Source organism: Phalaenopsis equestris, unplaced genomic scaffold, assembly GCF_001263595.1.
Source record: "Phalaenopsis equestris unplaced genomic scaffold, ASM126359v1 Scaffold000873, whole genome shotgun sequence".
NCBI classification, from domain to species: Eukaryota; Viridiplantae; Streptophyta; class Magnoliopsida; order Asparagales; family Orchidaceae; genus Phalaenopsis; species Phalaenopsis equestris.
The window spans coordinates 390,878-415,273 of record NW_018165313.1 but is presented as its reverse complement, the minus strand read 5'-3'; the positions used below and the strand labels follow the sequence as shown (position 1 = coordinate 415,273).

At 37.6% G+C, this 24,396-nt stretch overlaps 2 protein-coding genes across 2 annotated transcripts; one reads left to right on the top strand and one right to left on the bottom strand.

Annotated features, from left to right (window-relative positions):
- Nucleotides 1–457: 457 nt before the first annotated feature.
- LOC110031986 (leishmanolysin homolog) lies at nucleotides 458–9,293 on the top strand. The gene is made up of 17 exons (XM_020735466.1): nucleotides 458–905; nucleotides 1,478–1,834; nucleotides 1,937–2,077; nucleotides 2,210–2,342; nucleotides 2,429–2,542; nucleotides 2,630–2,703; nucleotides 2,792–2,866; nucleotides 6,601–6,693; nucleotides 6,799–6,859; nucleotides 6,957–7,289; nucleotides 7,442–7,568; nucleotides 7,646–7,745; nucleotides 7,869–7,938; nucleotides 8,027–8,179; nucleotides 8,340–8,435; nucleotides 8,542–8,858; nucleotides 8,947–9,293. Exons 1-17 carry the CDS (start codon nucleotides 825–827, stop codon nucleotides 9,169–9,171), a joined length of 2,550 nt encoding a protein of 849 aa, XP_020591125.1. The 5' UTR covers nucleotides 458–824; the 3' UTR covers nucleotides 9,172–9,293.
- A 1,649-nt stretch (nucleotides 9,294–10,942) lies between these two features.
- Nucleotides 10,943–23,101, bottom strand: LOC110031946 (the record flags this gene model as incomplete). The annotated part of the gene is given in 6 exon segments (XM_020735396.1): nucleotides 10,943–11,312; nucleotides 11,381–11,447; nucleotides 11,547–12,694; nucleotides 12,776–15,414; nucleotides 22,641–22,708; nucleotides 22,814–23,101. Coding segments are annotated over 6 exon segments (4,179 nt in total). The 3' UTR covers nucleotides 10,943–11,167.
- Between the last annotated feature and the right edge of the window lie 1,295 nt (nucleotides 23,102–24,396).

Here is a 24,396-nt window from a genome sequence, read left to right as displayed (position 1 = left end):
TCTCATACATAAATTGTATTAGTTGACATACAAGATTTATAAAAGAAATGGAAAGGACCAACAAGGATTATTTTTTCTCTCACTTACTCTGCAATAAATAATTTAACACCTAACACATATCTAATATTATTTTTCATTTCTCTCGTCCCCATCATTTGTTATTCAATTGATTTTTTTGTTGTTGTAAACAACATGCATATTCTATTTAAATAAATTTATTTCAATAGAGTTTGATGAAAAATATAAAATTTATTTGAATTATTTTCAATAATTTCTTATGATTATAATAGATGCAGGTTGGTAAAGCAGCCAACCTAATCCATATGCCAACTGCCAGGTAGCGCAATGGCAACACGCCAGCAACCCTCTCAAATATTGGCATATTTGTAATTTATGTAAATACTTTGTCCAAATGTATTGCATTATCAATTTTTTATCCTGATTTTCTTCCCCTGATTTTCTCTCTCTTCATCCTCCAACCCTCGCCTCCAGTAGTGGAGAACCCACTGCTGAGATCATCTCGCTCTCTCTCTCTCTCTCTCTCTCTCTGCGGGGACCGGAACTTTCTCACCCGCCAGTACCCATCTTCCGCTGCATTCGCTGCAGGAAAGTTCCGAGCTCTGAATTTCTTTCGTCCGAGCTCCTACGTCGAATTGGACCAAATTTGAAGCGGTGAAGTGGGGGCTGGTTGTGTCGGCCGCGAAAACAGACTTCTTTCACTCCGGGGAGGAGGAAAAATATGTCGATTGCTTTGGATCGGAGGTGGAAGTTGCAGCTGGTGGTTTGATGGAAGCCACCGGGTTGAGTAGCTGTGTGCCCTATTGATGGAGGTGAAAGCCTGGGGAGGATGTGGATGTGGGTTCGCAATTCCATCAAGACTTCTTTTTTGGTTGGTTGCAATACAGGTGTTTTCCCTCGCCACTCTGATAATTTCTCTTTATTTACCTAATTTGGCTTTTTCTTAATTTATTTTTTGTTGTTTGGGGCTGTTCAGCCGGTTAATTGTTTCATCGAATTTGCTAGGGTTTTATGATGCTGCTGTATATTTTGGGTTTAAAATGGCTGCTTGGCTGTAGAGGGGGAGGAATTTAGAGTTGGCCTCGATTAGGGTTTTCATTTATGTGTCTAATTTGTTTTACAAGTTCCGATTTGTCCTTTTACTGGTTTATGCTGCCGAACATTCATTGTTTTGTATGAGTGGATTTCCCCTCTTCGGAAATGTATTTATTCCTTTCCCTTACATTGTCTCATATATATTTTCAGTGAACTTTGCGTTATTGTTGATCTATCCTGTTCTGGCTTGCATCAGACATAACCAACGTATATTGGAAGCTTGATCGTCGCATAAAAAAACATTCTTTCAGATTCCTACTCTTGTACACCGATTCGATTAAGCTGGCTTTTAAAGCAGTGTTTTTTAAGGTTTAGGACTGGAAAATGTTCTAAGTATCTGTTCTGCATCTTTTTGTTTGTTTAGATCGCGGCATTGTTTTCCACTGTTACCGGGAGTCTGATTGTGAAATCTGAGGATGGGAAGTTTGTTCATCCACAAGGCTATGAAACAGGATCTTACCTGTCACATTCTTGCATACACGATGAAATACTCCATCAGAGGCGGCGTCCGGGGCGCAAGGAGTACTCTGTCACCCCTCAGGTTTACCAGGAGTTTGATTCATCCATAAGCCAAGCCCACAGAAGAAGGGCGTTGCTTTCAGTTTCATCTCCGTCCTCACAACCAAAGGATTCAATGCATCCAATTAGGATATATTTAAACTATGATGCCGTTGGGCACTCCACAGATAGAGATTGCAGATGTGTTGGAGATGTTGTGAAGGTTTGTTGATACAGTTCAATGGACTTAGTGTAGTTTGTAGGTTTGTTACCTTGCAATTTGTTGCAATATAGAATTATTCTGATTTAGAATATTTTCTTTAAGCTTGGTGAACCTCCAGCCGCCTCGGTGCCTGGAAACCCTACTTGTGATCCTCATGGGGATCCACCAGTTTTTGTTGACTGTTGGTACAATTGTACCATTGAAGATATAGCTGGAGATGATAAGAAGCAGCGGCTACGCAAGGTTACTTGCTTGCTTCTCCATTATTATGCTTGCATGGTTATCAATAAGTCTCTGCTGTTATGATTGTGTGTGGCAATGTGGTAATCTTCTGATTCATAACTATTTTTTTTTAATTTCTATTCTCCGGACCAGGCACTTGAGAAAACTGCAGATTGGTTCAAACGGGCTCTATCAGTTGAACCTGTAAAGGGGAATTTGAGATTGAGTGGTTATTCTGCATGTGGTCAGGATGGAGGGGTGCAGCTTCCACATGAGTACATTGAATGTAGAAACTTGTCTCTCCACACAATTCTTGTCAACTCTATGGGTTACATTAACGTCCGTCTTAGCTTTATTTGTTTTGTTATGCAGATGGTATTGCAGATGCAGATCTTGTTCTTTTGGTTACTACTCGGCCAACTACTGGAAATACCCTTGCATGGGCAGTTGCATGTGAACGTGACCAATGGGGTCGTGCAATTGCTGGTGAAATGTTTTTATCAGGCCATGCTAGATTTCATGTTTTATGGCTTACAATGATTTCCTAAATCTCCAATTTCATGTGGTTTGCAGGGCACGTGAATGTTGCTCCACGTCATTTGAATGCCGAAGCAGAAACTCTACTTTCAGCTACTTTAATACATGAGGTTGATACTTATTTATGGACCTTAAACTTTCAACAGCTTATTACTTTCCAAGTATTCCTGATATATCTTTTCCATGCATTCATTGCAGGTCATGCATGTTCTAGGTTTTGACCCTCATGCTTTTGCACATTTTCGCAATGAAAGAAAAAGAAGGCACAGTAAGGTAACTGCTCTTCAATTGCTTCCTCCTTAATTTTATTTGTGATTGTTATGCAATATAATTGGAAGGAAGAAGTTTTACTCAAGCAAGTAATCAGAAAGGAAGAAGAACAATAATAGAAGGCAAGAAATGGCATAATTTTAAATATTAATGAGACTTAGGGAGTTACTTTTTGGTTCTTTTATCATGATAAAGCATGATGGAATGAGAAGAAAGTTGAGAGCCAAATTGGAATGCGATTGCATTTATTGGCGTCTTATATGTGCTTGCTAAGAACATGGTTGATAGATTTAATAAAAAGTAACGTGTCTATAAATGCTTAGTAATAATAAGGCTATTTATTTAAATCTTTGGTATCATACTCATAGTTAATTGTGCTTGATTATTGCTTGAACTAAATAAGAAAATAATAAATAAGCTTGGATAAGATTTTAAAATTTGGGTCATGTTAAATCTAACTTGGTTCATTTATAGCTTAACTTAGTTAAATTGAGTATTCTTATATGCATAATCTTTAAATTTGGATTGTGAATAACATTTAAATTTGATTTTGACTTTTTTTATATGGTGTTCGGTTTGCACGTAGTTAGGGCTAGTTTTTATTTTTTGTATAGGGCTCCAGGAGATTGTAGTCAAATAATTGTCTGTCAAAAAAGTGACATTTACCCTTCTAAATGATCCACTTGATTTTTACCTTTTCTTAATATTTTATATATGAAAATATTCTATTTTCTTATGCTATTCATTTGAGTCATTACCAGTTTTATGGCCGATACACTGACCCTAAATAGTTGGATAATGCTAATGATGATGATGGTGACCATACTTATCAATTGTAGTGGGATTAAAGGGCTAAGGGCTTGGTTGTTGAAGGATTGGCAAGATAAACAATATCTAATTTCAATTTCTACAGATTTAAAATGTTGTTCACTGGTTGTTAATGATAATTGAAGTGACTAAGAGTGTGGGGGTAAGAGCTGTAGCTTGCTTCATTTTTTTTTTATTTAAAATGTTCGCTGTCTTTTATTTTGGTGAACTCATTATTTTTATTTCATTCACTTACATCAAATATGTATGGACATTTCATATGAATATCACCCTTACACTATTTTCTAACGGAAATTTGAATCGTTTGATATCAGTTCGCATATGTTTTTGTGCATTTGAATTTGTTTTGAAATAGATCCATAAGAATGGTGTTATGAATTGTTCATTTCTTTAGTTGATGCAATTTTTATTGTTTTTTTATTATGAACTTCTAAATAATTATAGCAATTCTATTAATCAAATTGATCTATAGCTATGATGATCAAATCAATATTGTCTGCATGTAATTTTTTTTAATGATTTCATTACCTTTCATTACAAAATTGGCACTCAAGGAAAAAAGTCTTATTGAAAAGTTGCTTTTTCACTCAATCATCTTCAAATCCATTTGGATACCATACCAATCTATTATTAGAATAACAAATGCTTGAGATGGAAGGCTCTCATTAGGTTGTTTTTGTTGAAAGTCAATGGTTCATCGTATTTTTTAAACGTTATTTTGTAGAACTTGAAGGAACCAACAACAACAACAACAACAAGCCTTTATCCCACTAAGTGGGGTCGGCTACATGAATCCTTTTTCTCCATTGCGTCTTATTGAGTGGCATATTTTCATTTAAAATTCAACAGTTCCTACCTAGCTTATTACAAGGACTTGCTTGATTTGTAAAATTTGATGATGAAAAAGTATATTGTTTCTCACCCAAAAAAAATTTGCTCTGAGGTTGTTTTGTTGACTACCTTCCATGAAGCATCGCTTCAATCGATTACTGAAGAATCTAGTGATTTGCATTAATTTATAGCTTCTAGAGGCCTCTAAAGACTTCTCACATCCTTCTTTACATTAATCAAAGAAGTGAATGAGACATTGAGGTTGTATGTAGTGAAGCTTTATTCTGGCCACTCACTAGGTTATTGATGTCGATTCATCAATAGAAAAAGCTTTCGTTCTTGGTTTAAACGAGGGCCTATGTATGTTTGTTTTCAACCAGAATCAACCTAAGCCGTTGGTGCTACATGTGATAACCAAATCGGTCAATGCTAATTTTTTTTTTCTAGTTTCAACCTATCTTTTTCAAAGGCTGCTGCAAAATCTAATGAAAAATAATGGTCATGCTTCTCAACCTAAGTCTAATAAGAAGCACAATGATTGAATGATTTTTTTTCCCCCCTTGGGGAGGTTTATTTATAAGGAATGGTCATCATAATTGTATGGCTTCGCCATTCAAACTTTTTGACCCCCCAATCACTCAAACTCTGTAATCATGGTGATCATCCAAAATAAGTATTTTAGATGGCCTAATTCCTTGAGGAGATCAACAAAGATGAGAGATAAACATAAGATTTATTTCTATCATAGTTGTTATGGACACAACAATGATGATTGTCATTCGTTGAAGGGTCTTATCGAGTAGTTGATCAATGATGAATATTTGAATGAGTTTATTATCAATCAATGCAGTTAGCAACAATGGCTAAACTTCGGCTAGTGAGATTTGAGTGTGGTAAAGAAATATTAGCCATGAGCTCCTCATCGGAGGAGCTGGTTCTGAAGTTGCTTGTTGGAATGGCTCATGCCAACTTGAATATTTGAGAGGAACAAGATTTTAGATGGCCAAGGGAACGAGTAATTAAGTTCCATTTGTTGATAGCTCTGTATGAAGATTTGAAAGCTCTGCTTGATAGATTCGAGTGCATCATTACGTTACCAATCGCTATCTTGATATTCATGGATGATAGTTTTAGAATTTTGTGCAGGCCACTTGGATGGTTGTTTTTTAAGGAAACCCTATTTTTTTCCTCTAATTTTTTGGTGGTGTTAATCAACTTCTTAATGTCCTATCAGTTCTTCTCAAAATCCTTTCTTGGCGGTAGTTTTTTTTTTTTTTTCTCTTCAATAATAGAGGGCAACGTCTTGAAAGAATTCTTCAAAGTTTGCTTGGGGTTGACATGTTTGTTTTGGCAGACTAAGAAATTCTTGTTCAAAATTGCCCGTGCAGTTAGCAAAGTCTAACAACTTCTTATGATTGCTTTCTAACTCAATTACCTTGAGTTACACCTTAGTGATGCTTAATTGTTATTGATCAAGAGTGACGTATTCATATCAACGAGAAGTTGATTGCTCAAGTAGCCATTTGTCCAAGCTTTATCCATTGATTTGACTGTTTGAAGATTGTGAATAAACAAGTTGACACAGAATTCTAATAAAAATTTACTCGTGCACAAGGATGCACAATGTTTTCTTCTTCAACATTCTTCCTCCTAATGCTTTAATTGAATTTTGTGAGGTCCTCTTACAAGAACTTGCTGCAATTTGGAGTTGAGTTGAACCGCCACTATCCTCTTTTTTAATCTTTGGCTCGGAAGTGGTTGTACTCTTTAAGTTTTGATGACTCTGCATATATATTGAGTAGAAGAGCATTGTACATGAGAATTATAAGAACATCTAATCCTCATGTACAAATGATGTTGGTTATAAAATTAAACCACTTAAAACCTCTTTTATTGGTTATTGATTTGTTATGATATTGTTTGTTAAAGAAGGGATTCATTTCCACTTATTTGAGTGTATGGAAACATCTTTGCTCATAAATTTCATGAAGAAATCACTCATGCCTGAAACCATGGCAACACAACTTACTTGAGCATAAGGTTTCTACGAGCATTCAAAACATCTTATTTTTATGTAGGTTACTGTACAAGTTATGGACAAGAAGCTTGGTCGAATGGTGACCCGTGTGGTTCTTCCTCGTGTGGTTATGCATTCTAGGCACCACTATGGAGTAAGCAAAATTGTTCTTACATTTGAATTCTTATGATGACTTGTACATACAACATTGTTAATGTTTCCTGCTCGCTTATTGCTGTCTCGTAATCTTTTTCTTCAGGCTTTCTCGGAAAACTTTACAGGCTTAGAGCTGGAAGACGGAGGCGGGAAAGGCACCTCTGGTATTTGCATGGTTGCCATCTGGTTTCATGATTTGGGAGTAATAGCTTGTTCAATTAATTTATTTTTCATTGTACTGTTTGTTTTTGTTGTATTCAGGGTCACATTGGGAGAAAAGGCTATTGATGAATGAGATTATGACAGGATCAGTAGATACTCGATCAGTAGTTTCGAAAATGACTTTGGCTTTATTAGAAGATAGTGGTTGGTATAGAGCTAATTATAGCATGGCAGATCATCTTGGTTGGGGCAGAAATCAGGGGACAGAGTTTGTAACCCTGCCTTGTAATCTCTGGAAGGCGGCATATCATTGCAATACGACACAAATATCAGGTTGTACATATAATAGGGAAGCCGAAGGATACTGCCCTATTGTAAGCTACAGTGGAGATTTGCCACAATGGGCTCAATATTTTCCACAGCCCAATAAAGGTGTTGCATATCATATAGTATATGTATTGTTGTATAAATACTTTTTGCTTTGAAGCTCATTTTCCTATTTTAAGCATTTATGTTTATGTGGCAGTTTTTAATATAGTTTTGCATGTTCCATATGGTTTTCATCTTGTTATTTGTCAATGCAGGTGGGCAATCATCATTGGCCGACTATTGCACATACTTTGTAGCATATTCTGATGGATCTTGCACTGATATGAATAGTGCCCGCGCACCCGACAGAATGCTAGGCGAGGTTCGCGCGAGTAACTCTAGGTAAGATGATTGAGATGTGGGGCACGCTTGAATCTGTTTATGCGCATTTATCACATGTAAAATGCCACTGGCTGCAGGTGTATGGCTTCATCTCTGGTACGAACTGGATTTGTTAGAGGATCAATGACTCAAGGGAATGGTTGTTACCAACATCAGTGCACCAATAACACATTAGAGGTATTTTTGCAACATCCGATCAACTAGCTCCTTTGATAAAATTAATATTTTTGTATGGATTCGGATGCCAAACTTGTACAAATATTGAATTTGTGACAGTAATTTTAATTTGTGTGTGGTTAGGTTGCAGTTGATGGGGTGTGGAAAGCATGTCCTGAAGTAGGTGGTCCCATCCAATTTCCTGGTTTCAATGGTAGGTACTGCCACAATTATGGATGGGAGTATGAAAGTGGTGCTTTGTTGCACTTAATTTATTTTTTAAGCCTCTTTTGATGCTGTAGGTGAACTGATTTGTCCAGCCTATCATGAGCTTTGTAGCTATATTCCTGTTCCTGTTAATGGGCAGTGTCCATCCTCTTGCAGTTTCAATGGTGACTGTATCGATGGGAAATGTTTTTGCTTTCTCGGTTTTTATGGGGATGATTGCAGCATGCGTGAGTTTCTTGCAATGTTTTTTTTCCCCATTTCTCTTCCATCCGATAAGCTCTATTCAAGTTTATATTTTTACATCATTGTGACATTGGTGGGCAGCTTCATGGTTCTGGGGTGTATGTGAGCGCTTACTTTACTTCATAACCTTTGTTTATTTTGTAGGATCCTGCCCAAACAATTGCAGTGGTCATGGAACCTGCCATTCAAATGGAATCTGCGCATGTGAGAATGGACGAACTGGGATCGATTGCTCCACTGGTATTTTATTTTTGCTACCACCACCTCAAATGGTTCTGCAATTTTCTCCACAACTTAATCCATCAATATTTGTTTTTAGACATTGTCTATTTATTTTGATGTGCAGCCATATGCGACGAGCAATGCAGCTTGCATGGTGGTGTTTGTGACAATGGTGCATGCGAGTTTCGTTGCTCCGATTATGCTGGTTATACCTGCCAGAACAGCTCCACATTGCTACCCAGCCTCTCCATTTGCAGCGATGTGCTGGCCCACGATGGATTTGAACAACACTGTGCCCCGAGCGAGGCAAGCATATTACAACAACTTGAAACAGCTGTTGTCATGCCTAACTACAATCGGTTGATGCCAGCTGGTCAAACCTTGCTGAGCATCCTTGACAATGGCTATTGTGCTGCTGCTGCCAAGCGGCTAGCTTGTTGGGTAAATATTGTGTTCCATATCTATTAAATGATATTTGTGACATTGAATTCTTGAATCCTAATTATGTTTTAAGCATTTGTTTCTTCAGATATCGATCCAACGTTGCGACAAGGATGGGGATAACCGGCTTCGAGTGTGCCACTCTGCATGTAGATCATATAACTCGGCGTGCGGAGCTGGCCTCGACTGCTCCGACCAGACCCTGTTTAGCAGCGAGGAGGAAGGGGCAGAGCAATGCACCGGCTACGGTGAAATAAAGCCTTCGTGGGTGCGTCGGTTCAGAAACTTCTACTCCAGGAATCATAGTGGGTAACCACTTGTAGAGAATCATGTTTCTTTTTTGTTTTTGGTGCTTTGTAGTTTATAGGGGATTAAAGGTAGAAATCGGTCACGCCTGTATTTCTGCGTGTTGGGTGGTGGTAACTGGTAAAAAAGGTTTGATGAGAATCGATGGTGAGGCAGAGAGTCCTTAAAGAAGGGGATTCCTGTGTTGGGTGTATGTGATAATTTGTTTTGGGTTTTCTCTAAGATGAAGCCCGGTCTAGAAGGTGAGAGAAATCGTGATAAAGAGGTGTGTGTGTATTTTGGTAGAAAAAATGTTAATCCTTATGGCCTAATGCCTCATTCTTATTCTTATTTATCTTCTTACATAATCTGTTTTAATCTTAGCAGTATTCTCACAAAGGTTGGAAATCTTAAATCAAAATAAAAAAGTTGAATTGTTCGATGAATGAGTAGATGATGAGGAGCTAGCCTGCTTAAGTAGTGTGAACACTGAATTCTTCCAGAGAGTGAGCCAGAGTGGAAATTAGTTTAGCATATATAATATGATGGATCTATTTAGACCCTTACATCGAGTGATTGAATTTTCTGCTCAATAATTAGAAAATGTCAGAAGTGTCGAGACCTAATAATTACTAAAACCCTCCAAAATACTTGCTTGATCACAAGAGAATAAGCATAATGAAAGGTTTGATGGCATGGCTTATGCCATACTGATAAGATATGGCTTTTAAACTATTTCTAAGAGATTCAAAACAATGTCATTAAGTCCCTATGCAACGAAAGATAAATTGGCATCAGAAGATAGAAGAAATTTGAGACTCGCAAGTTTGCCCTATAATCAAAATGATTTTAATGGATGAGAGAGTCAAATAATGTAGTAAAATATTTGGAAAAAGTAATATATATATTAAAAAAGTAGGATGGTTTATCTACCAAATCTTCTATCTGACGGTCCAAAGTGGCTTGGCCTAGCAAGAAATTTGAGCACAAGTGTTACAAGGAGCTTCGCTGAAATGATTGAGATAAAAGTCCCATGATTAAATAGGATATGTAATATATACATTCATATCATATACTTCTCCAAGAGGAAAAAAAAAAAGGCATGATCAAATATGATGAGGTCCACAACCTAAATCTAATTTCCATTAAATTAAAAAGAAAAATAATTCATAAAGGCAAAAATTTATCCCCCCATAAATTAAAATCATTCTATATGTATCACAAATCACGAGAAAACACAGTAGAGCAGGCCTTGCAAAACTAGTAATATCACAGCTGATACGAAAAGTTGTATTTGGAGAATGGTAACTCGAATTAAATTAAATGTTTTTTTTTTCAATTACTACTTTTCATGATCAGCTCATAAACAATAGAAAATTTAATTAAGTTCCTTCACACCAATAGCTCCAAAGATGCCCACAATTTGCCATTTTATTTTAAACATCTAGTCAAGACCTACGTATAGCTACAATAGTACTTTCATCATATACATTTCATTTTAATCATAATACTGCAAAAACTAAATAAATAAAACCTCATTTATCAATAATTAGTACAGATGAAAAAAATTGCATAAAATTAAGCAATAAATATAAAACATCTGCCTAAACTAAAGATTGCTCAAGTCTTCTTAATAATACGATATGTTTACATATATAGTTAAATATATTTTAACAAAAAATTACCTTTATTTTTATCATTATATTTTCTTATGTTAATACAAAGCATACTAAGATATCCTTATTAAACTAAGTTTCACTACAATTTCCTTCGTATCAGCCAAAAACGTGGGCAGAAATCTTACAAAAACTGGTAATTAGTATTCATTTAAAAATGTGCTCATGAATAATCGTATCAGTGACAAACATACGTAAACTAAATGATCATAAAATGTTCATTAATATCCATTTAGCTTGAATGCCTTGATATAATAATCCAAAATTGCAGCTGACCTCATGCTCATCCATATATATATATATATATATATATAGTAGGGAGTAGGAAGTTCTCATGGCGCGGCGAATTCAGGTTGTCCCGAGAACCCCATCTATCGGCTGGTTTTCAGCGTCAGGAAACTCTGACTGGGAAGCGGTAAGCTTGGACTTCCTGAAGCTGATCGAGCTCTTGAGAATAGAACTGAGAGGCATTTTCTGCGTTGTGGCATCAGATCTGAACACAGAAAATAGAATCAAAACAGCTGATTTTGTTACAATACCATAATAAGTGAGCATACTAACCTATTATAAAGTTCGGTTCTACCATCAGCTTCTTGACTAATTTCAACACCTTCATCTGACTCCGCACCTTCCCAAACAATTTTATCACCAAGCAACATATTTTCCTTATCAAAAAAATTCGGCAAAAATTAAAAAAGAGAAAAAAGAAATAAAAAATACATCATACCAAAGGAGTTTGTGTCCTTCCACAGTTTCAATGCACTGGCCTTAGTCTGGGTTTCTTCAAGGGGACTCTCTGAGTCTCCAGATATGGATGAATCATCTAAAGTAGTCTTAATGGCAGCCTTCTTTTTGTAAGGGTCATTTTCACTCTCAGAGCTTGTAACTGAAGCATCACTAAATATCCTACCTGAGGACACCAGCCGCGATTTTTCAACATTAGAGTTATTTGTTATTTTCTTAGAAATTCTGCTTGGAATTTTTCTAACAACTCTATATCGCTTTTTCTGATACGGCTTGTCCTCTGTGCTATCACTTGATGTCAGCTCAGTGGCCACGGCTTCACTTTCAGAAACATAAAAAATATTTGAGCCAACAGCATCTCCGTTAGAATTACTAATGGCTGAAGGATTGTGTTCCTTGCAGTGTATACCGTCTTTGGAATCCACATTGTCAATGTGATGATCGGGTGCTAGTGATTGAGTCTTTCCCTTCCCCTCTGGGGTGATTTTCTTCCCTTCTTTATTCCCCATAGCCCCTGATTTTGATAGCTGAACATGTGATTCAGGCTCATAATTCTGAAGCTTCTTCTCAAGCTTGTGATTATCATGAGCCTTATGGAGAGATGAATCAGATTCAATTCTACCCAAAGATGAGTTTTGCTTAGTTGATTGCTTTGTGCTTTTAGCTTCATCTATAATTCCAGTCTCAGAATCCTTAGTTCCAGCATCGTGTATGACATTGCCTGTATCATTACGTGTACCATTTTCTAGAGGCTGGCTAATAGCCGTATGCTGTTTATGCGAAGAAGGCTGAGTTAAGTTCGGAGAATCCTGATAAGGTTGGTTTATATCATTTTTCCTGCTCTTCTTTTTTTTTCTAGATTCAGTTTTTCCAGAAGAAGGAACTGCTGCGTGAACAGCTGGACTATGCTTACCTTCCTTGGAAACAAAATAATCATCAAATTTTATGGAAAATTCATCTGGTCTGCAACAACCCGTAGGTTCAATCATTTCTGAAGAAACGTGAGCTTTTAATGTTTCCTTTTTGGACTTCTTCCTGTCACACTTTGATTTAGTGGGACCTGCCAGAGCTTCATACTGAGTAACATGGCCTTCAATAATGATTCTGTATCGCTCATTGTCATCTTGCAGCCTGCAATTTGAGAATTCTGAGGGATTCAGTTGAGGAACTTTACCTAGCTTTGAAGAATTTTCATCAGGAAGTGGGACATACACCATTGCATCCATGCAATGCAGCTCAGTTTTCTGATTGCACTCACTTGCATATTTAGATGGTTCAAACGCTCTTTCTTCATTGGATTCAGTTGCCTCGCCATTGAATTTTGACAAGACAGCACAATTTTCTTCAGACCCAAGTTTAGATGGTTCACTCTTGGACTTTTTCCTGCTACGGGCCGGTTTAGCTTGAGCTTCAGAAGATGCCTGTGAAGGAACTCTGATCTCTGCAGCTTGTTCATCAAATGCTTTGGATACTTCATTTAAATTATTAGGCATGCAAATTGGAGGATTACCTGAATTCATGTTAGATACTTCATCTTGTTTGGGAACCTTCTTGGAGGGCGAGGACATTTTAATCATAGCATCTACAATAAGGCCACCATTGGCTTTCTGATCAGCTCGTTTTATATGTTTTCCAGCATTGGACTCATTCTGAAATTCATTCAAGGACATCTGAGCATTATCAAAATTGAATTCATCTTTATTTCCATCTAGTTGTGTAGACTCAAAAACTCCAGATGACCCAGCTTTTGATTTTTTCCTGCTACGCCATGACTTGCTTCGCTCTTTAGAATCAACTTTTGCCAAAAAGCAGGCTTCATTGGCTCCTTTCAGATTGGAAACTCCATTGGTGGCTTGCTCTTGGTAAGGGAACCCTTCAGCAGATGCAGCAGTTTCTCCCAAATGCAAATCTCTGATACACTTGGTAGCATCAGAACTCCTGCTTTCCTGATAATATGCTTCCTTGGGTTCTAAAATTTTGCTTGATTGACTCTTCAACTTATCGATGCTGCAGTTTAACTTAGTTGGAGATTCAGAAGCTGCTTGTGAAGAAACTCTAACCTCTGCAGGTTCTTTAAGACTGACATCAACATTGGCATCTTGATCTGAACTCACATGCTTTTCGCTTTGACCTTCAGGATTGACTTGAGTACTGCGTTCTTCAATAGGTTCTTTATTTATTTCCATAGAATGTATGCTCTCCTTCGTATTGGCAACTTTCAAAAGGCTTGTACATGCCCATATATCTTTTTCATCATTTGCCAATGATTCCTCAATACTTTGTTCCGCGGAATGTTTTCCTGAGAAGATAGAAGCATTGGTCTCTTTCCCTGAATCCGATCTAACAACATTTGGCATAACAAGATGAGCCTCCTCATGAGGTTTGGATGACTTCCTTTTCCTCTTCTTAGCATGCTTCTCAACTAGGGGATTTTGAAAAGATACGATGTTCTCATGGGGTAATTTACTTGGTAATCCTTCTGCGTTGCAGTATAACTTAGTTGGAAATTTCGAAACTACTTGCGAAATAACTTTCGCTCCTGCAGATTCTTTAAGTGAGGCAACAACATTGGTATGTTTACTTGACGCATGCTCTTCTCTTTGATCTTCAGGATTGACTTGAATAATCTGCTCTTCAATAGGTACTTTATTTACTTCCATAGAATGCCTGGTTTCTTTCTGGTTGGGAACTTTCAGAAAACTTGCAATATCATGTGTTGCGCTCATAACTCTCTGATCATTAGCCAATGGTTCCCTGCTATTTGGTCCAGTTGAACATTTTCCTGAGAAGATAGAAGCATTGGCCTCTTTTCCTGAATCCTGTGGATTTACTGTTACTTGAGGTGATCTGACAGCTGCAGTGTCAAATGACATATCAACTTGAGCCACTTCATAAGACTTACATTTCCTTCTCTTAGAATGCTTTTTCACTGGAGGATCTTGAAGAGATTTGATATTATCATGAGATAATTTACTTAGCAAGCCTTCTGAAGAAATAGCAAGAATTTCCTTTTCTCCATCACAACTAATTTCTTGAAAAACAATTGCTGATTTATTAGATTCATTAATGTCTTCACTACCACTAAATTTGCTCCCTCTCCTGCAATCTTCAAGATGCTCTTCACCAATTTCTTCATAAGATTTGGAAGACTTAGATTTCCTTTTCTTAGAATGCTTTTTAACTGGGGGAAGTTGAAGGGATTTGATATTTTCATGAGGTAATTTACTTGGCAATCCTTCTGAAGAAATAGCAAGAACTCCCTTTTCTCCATCACAATTAATTTCTTGAGGAATCATTGATGATTTATTAGATTCATTAATGTCTTCACTGCCTCTGAATTTGATGTCTTCAAGAAGCTCTTCATGCAACTTTAGCTTCTTACCCCTTTTTTTCTTTACAAGATAGTGCTCTGATTGGCTTTCAATTAATTTATCCTGTTGTGATGACTTACTTCTTTTTGACGATATTGTTTTATGAGTGCAAGATTCCTTGCCAAGATTACTGCAATTATCTTCTCTTTTGTCATCCTTATCTTGATCGGTCAACATAGTTGGCCTAAATTCACGGTCTGTGTTTGGAGTATGATTTTCTTGCCCATCAGAGCCAGAATTTTTAGAAGATAACCCACAAAAAACAACCTCCTGATGCTTATCCACATTGCAGGCAGGAACTGCATAATCATGATGCTTCAGGTTCTCATCTGTGACTTTGTTGGGAAGTTCCTTCTGATCCTTGACAGTGCACCTGGGGACAGCATCAATACGGACAAACCAACTCCGCTGGACTCCTTCAAAAGCATTCAAGACATACATAGAATCTGCTAAGTTGTACAAGAAACCTCGGCGCGACACCTGTTAGGACTAATAATTGTCAGCATCACAGGTCAAATTAATTACAATGTGATTTGTTTTGCTGAATAATTTGAAAACTCAAATCATGATGAAAAATGGAACTTGGAAACAAGAGCAGCTAAATAAATGTTCCCATAGGGAGGTAAGTTGTTTGGTAGGGCAACAATGGAGAACTCGGCAAAATAATTCTCAACTACTGTTGCAAGAAAATAAATCCTAACTTAATGAGTTAAATGTTGAGGAATTTTGGGCGAAGAAAAACAGGAATCGACACAAATCCAGAAAAAAAACACAGAGATTTAACAAGGTTCGGCAAAGATGTCTACATTCTCGGGAGCAGAGCGGCGAATTCACTATTTCAGATGAGTTACATACCTATAGGGGTTACACATCTATTTATAGATAAAACACACAGATAAATTTACAAACACGCCCTCGCTCCCCCCAACCCACTAATCCAAGAGACACACCTCTTTGTTGACATCAATTTTTGATGTCACGAGTGTAGGGTGTCCGCTCGAGCGCTAAGAAACTTTGTTTAATGCATGTGTTGACTCCTATAGTGCGAGACATCTACTTCGGACCTTTGTGTTGAGGGGGGGCACATAGCCAAGGTCATTTTGCTAGGCTTTGGCTTTTGTCTGGGCGAAAACCGGTTGGCATTCTGTGTGCCAGACGGCTCGGAACGGGTTGACACATTATTCGTCGCGTCGCGCACGAAATTGACTTAAATTGACTCGATCGTCAGCAAAGTTGTCCCGATTACCCCGGACGATGAAACGGACCGTGCTAACGCGTCCGGAACGTCGATTTTACCCAGGAAGAACACTTATCTTGTTGGGGTTCCGTGCACGTTCGAAAAACGCCCAAATAGAGGAGTTTAAATAATAAATAACATTATTATCATAAAAAAAAGTAATTTGAAATCCCTAAACTCAAGCACACTGCCGACCGATTTTTTTTCGCGACTCCCTTATTTTCGCCAAAAGGGCATCCCGTGCCCTAGCTTCCCGCCGTTGGCTCCTCCTAGCCGGCGAACGAGGCCGCCGAAACCCTCTGCCTCGCCGGAAAACTCCCCACCGCTAACTTTCCTCCTAGTCGAGGCTCCTACCTGCGAAGGAGAGAGCTCACATGGAGTCTCTCTCCCACTTTGGCCGGCCACTTCTCCCTCTTCTCCTTCTTCTTATCCGGCGAGGGCTCGAGAGAGACTCACGAGGAAGCCTTCGGAAAGTTTGGAGGAAGCTTTGGAGGTGCCTCTTAGAGTGAAAGCAGTGAAGAGGAATTTTCTTCCCCTCCATTTGTTTTTCTTTTTATTTCGCTGGATCTCTTCCTCCTCGCAGACCTTGTCATTCGTCGGCGTCGTATTTCGGCCGGAGAAAATCAGCGAGGAAAACAACATATTTCTGGCTCTCCTCCGCGCTTCCTTCGATCCCAGTGCGCACCGCCGGCGAGCTAAGTCCTCCACATCGCCGTCCTACCTTTCCGGCGACCAGATATTTCGCCGGAGCACTTTGAAATCGTCGGGCAACGAGCACGTTGCTGTTCGAGCAAGTGTGAGGGTTTTCCGCCTCAAGGGGAAGGTCTCCGCCGACGCTCCTCTCCGACATCCTCGTAGGTTCCCCTTTTTACCGTTGTCGAGCGATCCCTGCTACGAAGATATATGTATCGTTTGCACTTTCATATGATTTATCATTTATTTCGGGTATTTTGTGTCCCTCACTAACTCTTATATTTCTCGTTGCATGGCTCATTGCGAGACACACTAGCGCACGGATTGGACACCGGACGTCGACAGCTTGGAGTAAATAAAAACAACGCGTCTGCAACCGTCACGGTGGTGAGATTTCCTAACTCCTAGCTGACCTTAAGTTTTAGTGGTGTCTAGGTGTGTGGGTTCGATCGCCCATATGGGGTGCGCGCGCCTGCGTGAGCCGGCGCATCAACGTACCTATGTGATTGATCGTCGATTTACTAGAGCGAGTCTTTAGGTTAGGATCTTTCTTACGAAACCAAACAGCCATCGTAGAGTCGAGTGTCTCCATTTTGTTGTGAGACTTAGCACAAGGGTCGGAGTCCCTCACTCCCATTGCTTTGGGTTCCCCAGCTTTACTTGAAGAAGCTAGGAGGTCGGACTTGACAAAGCGAGGAAGATTTGTAGTTGGCTCGCTTCGCAAAGTCTGGAAGAGTTCACGAAATGGTAAAAGTTTTGTAGCTAGCCCATTTCGCGACGCCATGGAGAGTTTCCCCCTCGGGGAGAAACTCACCACATTTCCTCACCAAAACAAGAGGCGGCAGTGCAACATATCCAATGATCTAAACCTTAGGTTTCTCAGATTAGGTCGTTAGTACAAGCGTGACTCGCTATCATATGTGCTCATATGCACCTCATTGTTTGCATGTGTATGTCTTGCATGTTACATATTGTATGTCATATATCTCACTTACGTTTGCACTCTGCAGCTTGCATTTGCACTTGCACTTGCATCTTGCACCTTGCATTTACACTTGCACTTGCACCTTGTATCTTGCACTTGCACTTGCACCTACACCACTTGTGTCTCGATCGGTCGTCCCGGACCGGTGGACACCACTTGTGTCTCGATCGGTCGTCCCGGACCGGTGGACACCACTTGTGCTTCGGTCGGTTATCCTGAATCGGTCACATCACTTATGTTTCAGCCGACTACTCCGGCCTGGTTGGCACAACACTTTGGTTTGACCGGATGCTCTATCCCGATCGACCTACCACTTACTCCTTTGCATGTTGTGTATGTGCATTTACAAGTTTGTCTGCATGATCAATATCATCTACTTGAGTTGCATTCTTTCGGGTCATCTTCGGTCGGTTATCCTGAATCGGTCACATCACTTATGTTTCAGCCGACTACTCCGGCCTGGTTGGCACAACACTTTGGTTTGACCGGATGCTCTATCCCGATCGACCTACCACTTACTCCTTTGCATGTTGTGTATGTGCATTTACAAGTTTGTCTGCATGATCAATATCATCTACTTGAGTTGCATTCTTTCGGGTCATTGCCTTACCGGCATACCCTCTTTTCAGGCTCTTGCCATCACGACATACCCTCTTTTCGGGCTCCTGCCGTCACGGCATGCCCAATTTCGAGTCACTACCTTACCGGTATACCCTCTTTTTCGGGTCACTGCCGTCACGATATGCCCACTTTCGGGTCACTGTTTTGCCGGTATACACCCTTTTCGGGCCCCTGTCGCTACGACATGCTCATTCCTACGAGTCACCGCCTTCATGACATACTCTTTATCACAACTTATATGTTTTGATTTACTCATTCCTATGAGTCACCGCCCTCTTTACGACATACTCTTTGGCACAACACTTTGGTTTGACCGGATGCTCTATCACAATTACATAACTCAATAGGCACAACTATCACCAACGGGAATAATACTTAAAATTGACAATCAACGAAAAGGGAAAAATTGGGTATTTAACTGGAGAAAATTTGAAACCTGTTATTGGTGACCCTAATTTGAAAAGGTTGTCCGAGAACTCTCTTGTTATGGCCTTGCACATCTACTCTATGGAACCTGCAATAGAAAAGCCTCACCTATTTCTTCCCACTACTCAAAATATCTGATGGAAGACCCTTAAAAATTTAACATACTAAAGGGTATTTTAGGGTACGTTTGGGGCAGCTTATAAGTGCAGACGTGGTTTTCAAAACACCACCATACCTTTTGGATTGCACATTTTTCTAGCTTATCCAAAAACGTGGATGGGTTTTTACACTAATTGCAGGCCACAAATCAAACTCAGCGGGCCGCATTTCAAGAAAAGCTGCTTATTTGAATTAGCACAAGCTACCCCAAACACACCCTTAGTGTCAAAGTCTAAAAAAGTTAATAGTTTTGTACTCATTATAGAAGGAATCAAAATAAATCTAAAATAGCAAAAACACATTCATCAAACTCATTCAATCCAAGCATACAAACACAAAGTAAAGAAAACACAATTTAGGACTCAGATCTAGAGAATTCTTTTCAAAATTTTCAGTTAAAAACTCAACTTTAAAAATCTAAGCAGAATGATCATGATGCTACTATCTATTACAATTAGTTGGTAACTTTTTGGTAAAAACTTGATCAATGTTATGATGATGTTTCGGAAAATTCAAATGACTACACTCGTGGTAAGAAGAGAGGAAAACGATAGAGTCAATATATTTTTAATTGATTTTAATCCGAATTTCGACAGTTAAAAGGTTGCATTCTCGGTAGGAAACCACCACCATTTATTTGAGAAGCCTTTTCTGAGTTCAGATGTGAGTTTAGACAAAAGTTAATTTGTGCAACACCGAATCTCCTTTTAACATTGAACATGATAACTCAGCTCCTGTATCAAAAGATGTTGAAACTAACAAAGAGGAAATCATAGTGTGAGTATTACAAAAAAAATCATAACATACGAATGAGACATGTTGGAATTTTCATGGTAAACCCACAAATTGGAAATCAAAATCCAATCTGAAAATCATGCCTTATCAACACACTACTGAAGAAATTCGTGAGCCTTCTGCAAACTTGAATGCAGTCCCTTTTATCAAGGAAAAATTAGAGTACCTACACATTTTTTCAATATCTAAAATTGTACCTGACTCTGTCTTGCTCTTTAGTACAAAAAGATAACACTCTAGCCACCGCATTGTTAGGTGTTATTCCTAAATATGTTCATTCTTTGATAATTAATTCAAGTGCAACTGATCATATGACTAGTTGCTCTAAATTGTTCTCATCCAACATACCTTGTGCAGATAATAAAAATGTCAAAATGATTCCCTCTCGATAATTATTAGGATATGAACTATTAAAATCAATTTGTTGTTAACTCTTCACGATGTGCTCCATTTTCCCAACCCGACATGTAATTTATTGTCCATTAGTAAAATTACCTCTACCTATCAATGTCAAGCTAATCTTTATCCTTTTGGTGTGAATTTATCACTTGGAGGATTATTGACAATAAAAAGAAAAAAAATACTATTATTTGACAATGGATTTGACTCAAATAATAATGTCAAAGTACATGTTTAAATTCTATTTTTATATTTAAAGGTTGATATTATGTTATGACATTATATGTTAAATCATCCAAACTTTCAGTATTTAAAATATTTATTTCCAACTTTATTTCAAAATAAAAAAAATTGTTCTCTTTTCAATGTGAAATTTGTTAAATATCATCATGCGTCTTATTTCCCCAAACTTACAAATTAACTACGCTATTTATCTAATTTCATTGTGATATCTTGGGCCCTCGAAAAATTTTGCATATTCCCGAAAAAAATAATTTGTGACATTTACTGATTATCATACAAGATTAAATTTGGTTTTATTTAATGAAACAAAAATCTGAAGCGAAAATATTTTACAAAAAAATTTACACCATAGTATTAACACAATTTTAAAAATAATTCAAATATTGTGGAGTTAATTTTTCTTCGAAAAAGAAATAGTTCATTAAAATTTTGTGTCGGCACTCTAAAAAAAATAGTGTGGTTGAAAGAAAAAATAAACACTTATTGGACGTAGCTTGGAAATTACTTTTACCAATCACGTGTTGAAATATCTTTGGAGTGAAGTAATGCTTACTGCTACATTCCTCATAAACAAACTGCCCAATAAAAAAACACCTTTTAATAGTTTTCATAGAATTTATCCAACAAATTTGTTCGTCCTTCATACTAAAAAAAAATTTGATCGTACATCATTTGTTCACATTCATAATCTAAATTAAGAGAAACTTGAATCCCAAGCTAAAAAAAGTGTGTGTTCGTTATGCTCCTACTCAAAAGGGGCATGGGCATAAAACTATAAAATCTTAGATCCCATATCGAAAAAAATATTAATTACTGTCACATTTTTTGAATTACACCCATTTTTTTATTATTGATCTTCAAGGTGGGACAAAAAAGATTCAAATACTATTTTTCAAGATCTTTCTAAACTGAAGATTCATATAATAATACCTCCCCAATCTTGATTGTTCAACAAAAAAATCAAAGCTATATTATATTAAGAGAAAGTCGGTCGAGTTGTAGATATTGAAGATGCTTTATTGAAGATGATTCAGACCTTCCTACAGCGTCATCTAATGATGTTAATGATTCTACAACAAATGAACAAGAAATAAACAGGAAAAAAAACTACAACAACGGTACCGTTTGATATTTTCTACTTGCGCTAGATGACAACTCAAAAAATAGGGTCTACGAATCATTTGCATTGTGCACCCTCCAAACGATGCCATCACCGAGCCTTTACCCCATGTTCAATCCCCTTCATCTTCGAGTTATGAGTCTTCTAGTAGTGAACATAAATCATAGTCCAATCCTAAGTTTAATGATGTCAATCCTTTCATCATTGCTTTTAAAGGGTTGAAGTCTTGCACTCAACATCCATTGTTTCATTATGTGTCATGTGAAAATCTCTACATTGTTTTTCGTAAATTTACCTCACAATTGTCTTGTATGAAAATTCTAAATACTGTGCAAAATGTTCTGAAAGAAGTGAAAGTAGAATTTTCAATAAGATGAAAGCTTTTGAAAAAAATGACTGAAAATTAACAGATCTACTTAAAGGGAAGACAATTGTAGAGTGAAAATGAATGTTTACAGTACAGTATAGCTTAACTGATTGCCAATGGATTAACTCAGACTTACGTCATTGATTACTTGGAGACATTAACCCAGTCATAAAACTAAACTATATAAGAGTTCTTTTGTCACTTGCAATTAATCTTAATTTAACCCTACAATAGTTGGCTATAAAAAATGCATTAGACAATAGGGACTTAAAAGAAGAGGTGTACATGAATGCACCTCCGAGATTTAGTAAGAAATTCTGCACAAAGGAATGTAAACTAAAAGTCTTTATCCGAATTGAAATAATCACTGAGAGTGTGGTTTGAAAATTTTGTTTTATTTATGAAAGATGAGGAGTATGCTTGAGGTCAAGGAAATAATACATAATTTTTAGACATTCAATGGATGAGAAGATAACTATACTGATTCTGTCTGTGGACATTTTTTAGACATGTTAGCTCCTTTATTTCGGTTATTTGAAACACATCCTGAAATATTTAAATTTTCACGTTCTGAATGTCATTCCCTCGACTATTCGTTCAGTCATTGTTATCACTGCAGAGATGAAATTAAACTTCAATTAAGAAAAAAAAAGTGACATGCCTTTATTGACTGAATGGAGATTTCACCGATATCCTGGAAGCAAAAAGCATGCTCAGCTGATATTTTTGCTGCACGGCAATAAAAATAAAAGTAAAAATGTGAGTAAGATTAAACAAAAAAGAAAAAAAAAAAGGCAGAGATCGAAAATGCTAATATTGATAAATTAAGGACACCTTTAATGGCGGCAATGGTGTCGTAGGGGGAGACAACCAACGCAAGATGCGTGTCGATATTACTATCGACAAAGATCGTACGGAGGTTATCAGAAAGAGGGTCGCCAGTCATCGCTGCTAGATGATGTTTCGCGGTCGAAAGAGTGAGGGAGCAGATGAAGATACGGGAAAATCGCGAAAGGTAGAAAGGTTTCAGTCGAGCGCTCGTCTGCAGCTTCCCGAGATATGATCTGATATATAGAGGCTTAGGGTAGAATGGTGCGGCGCTGCGAAGCGGTCGGGTCTAAGCTCAACGAGAATAAAAATATTTCAAGTGCTTGGATCCGACCGCATAATGTAAAATATGTTAAATATTTTATTATATCACGCCCGACCCGACCTGAATTCTGCCCAAACACAAAAAAATACACTTTTGTTATTTTCACTTCCCGTCAATTAGAAAAAAGTCATATTTTGTCTCATTTAGGCATAGCGATTCGGGATATTCTCATTTCGTTGCTTTTCTAGGATTTATTCGTATTCGATGGACCTGGTTCGATTGAAATATTTCTTGACGAATAAATATTGTTGGAATCTCAAAATACTTGCGAGAAACATGACAATGAACTGGAATTTCAAAATATTTTCGAGAATCATGTGAATGAGCTGAGTTTAGATGCGACAGAAGGAATTCGACAGGTAGGTTATACTTGTTTGACTGCAGATTTGGGCTTTAAGGAATATTTATTTTGTTAATGAAGTTTGCTCTGTTTTTATCTGACGGGTAACGCTAAGTTTCGGTTAGTGTGGGACGTGGTGTTATTTAGGTAATATCACGATGCTATATTGGTTGTTTTTGGAGTTGTTTTTCATTTCTGATTGTTTTCATAGTTTTATTGGGTTAAATAACTGTCATAATGAAGTGTTGTTCTCGTCGCCGTGATGGGGTTAATGGGTAGCTATTCTCGTTGTTGTAATGATGTCAAAGTGTTACAATATCATTTGTTTGTAACGTTATTGTCGTGAGGATTTTGTGTTATTTTGGTAATATCATAGTGTTATTAAGGTAATATTGGATATGCTAACTTGATTTTATTTTGGTGTATTATGTTGACATTTAATAGTACTATGCTTTTGTTATTGTGGTGTTATGCGGGTGTTTTTTTACCTGTAAGGTCTCCTATATGGTGGAGTGGTAATGTGATATTATTTTGGTATTATCATTGTGTTATCCAGTGTTAATTGATCTAATTAGACATTTTATCGGAGTCTTATATTGGCGTTCTAATTGTGTTATCAGTGTGTTATTGTGGTTTTATCACGGTGTTATGTGTATGTTATAGGCTTTTAACGATGATGCTAGTAACATTCCTTAACGGGATTTGATTGGTCTGTTACATTGGCATTGCAACGGTGTTATTTGGGTTATATTATGGCATTATGATGGTGTGATTTATGTATTGTAGTCTATGTATTGTAGTCTTGTTGTATTGTAGTCTTGTATTGATTTTCTTTTGGGGTGCTAATGCTGATGCTAAATTTGCAGTCACCCGAGGCAGAAAAATTGCTTCATGCAGTTATCCACAATGAGAATGAAGCATATG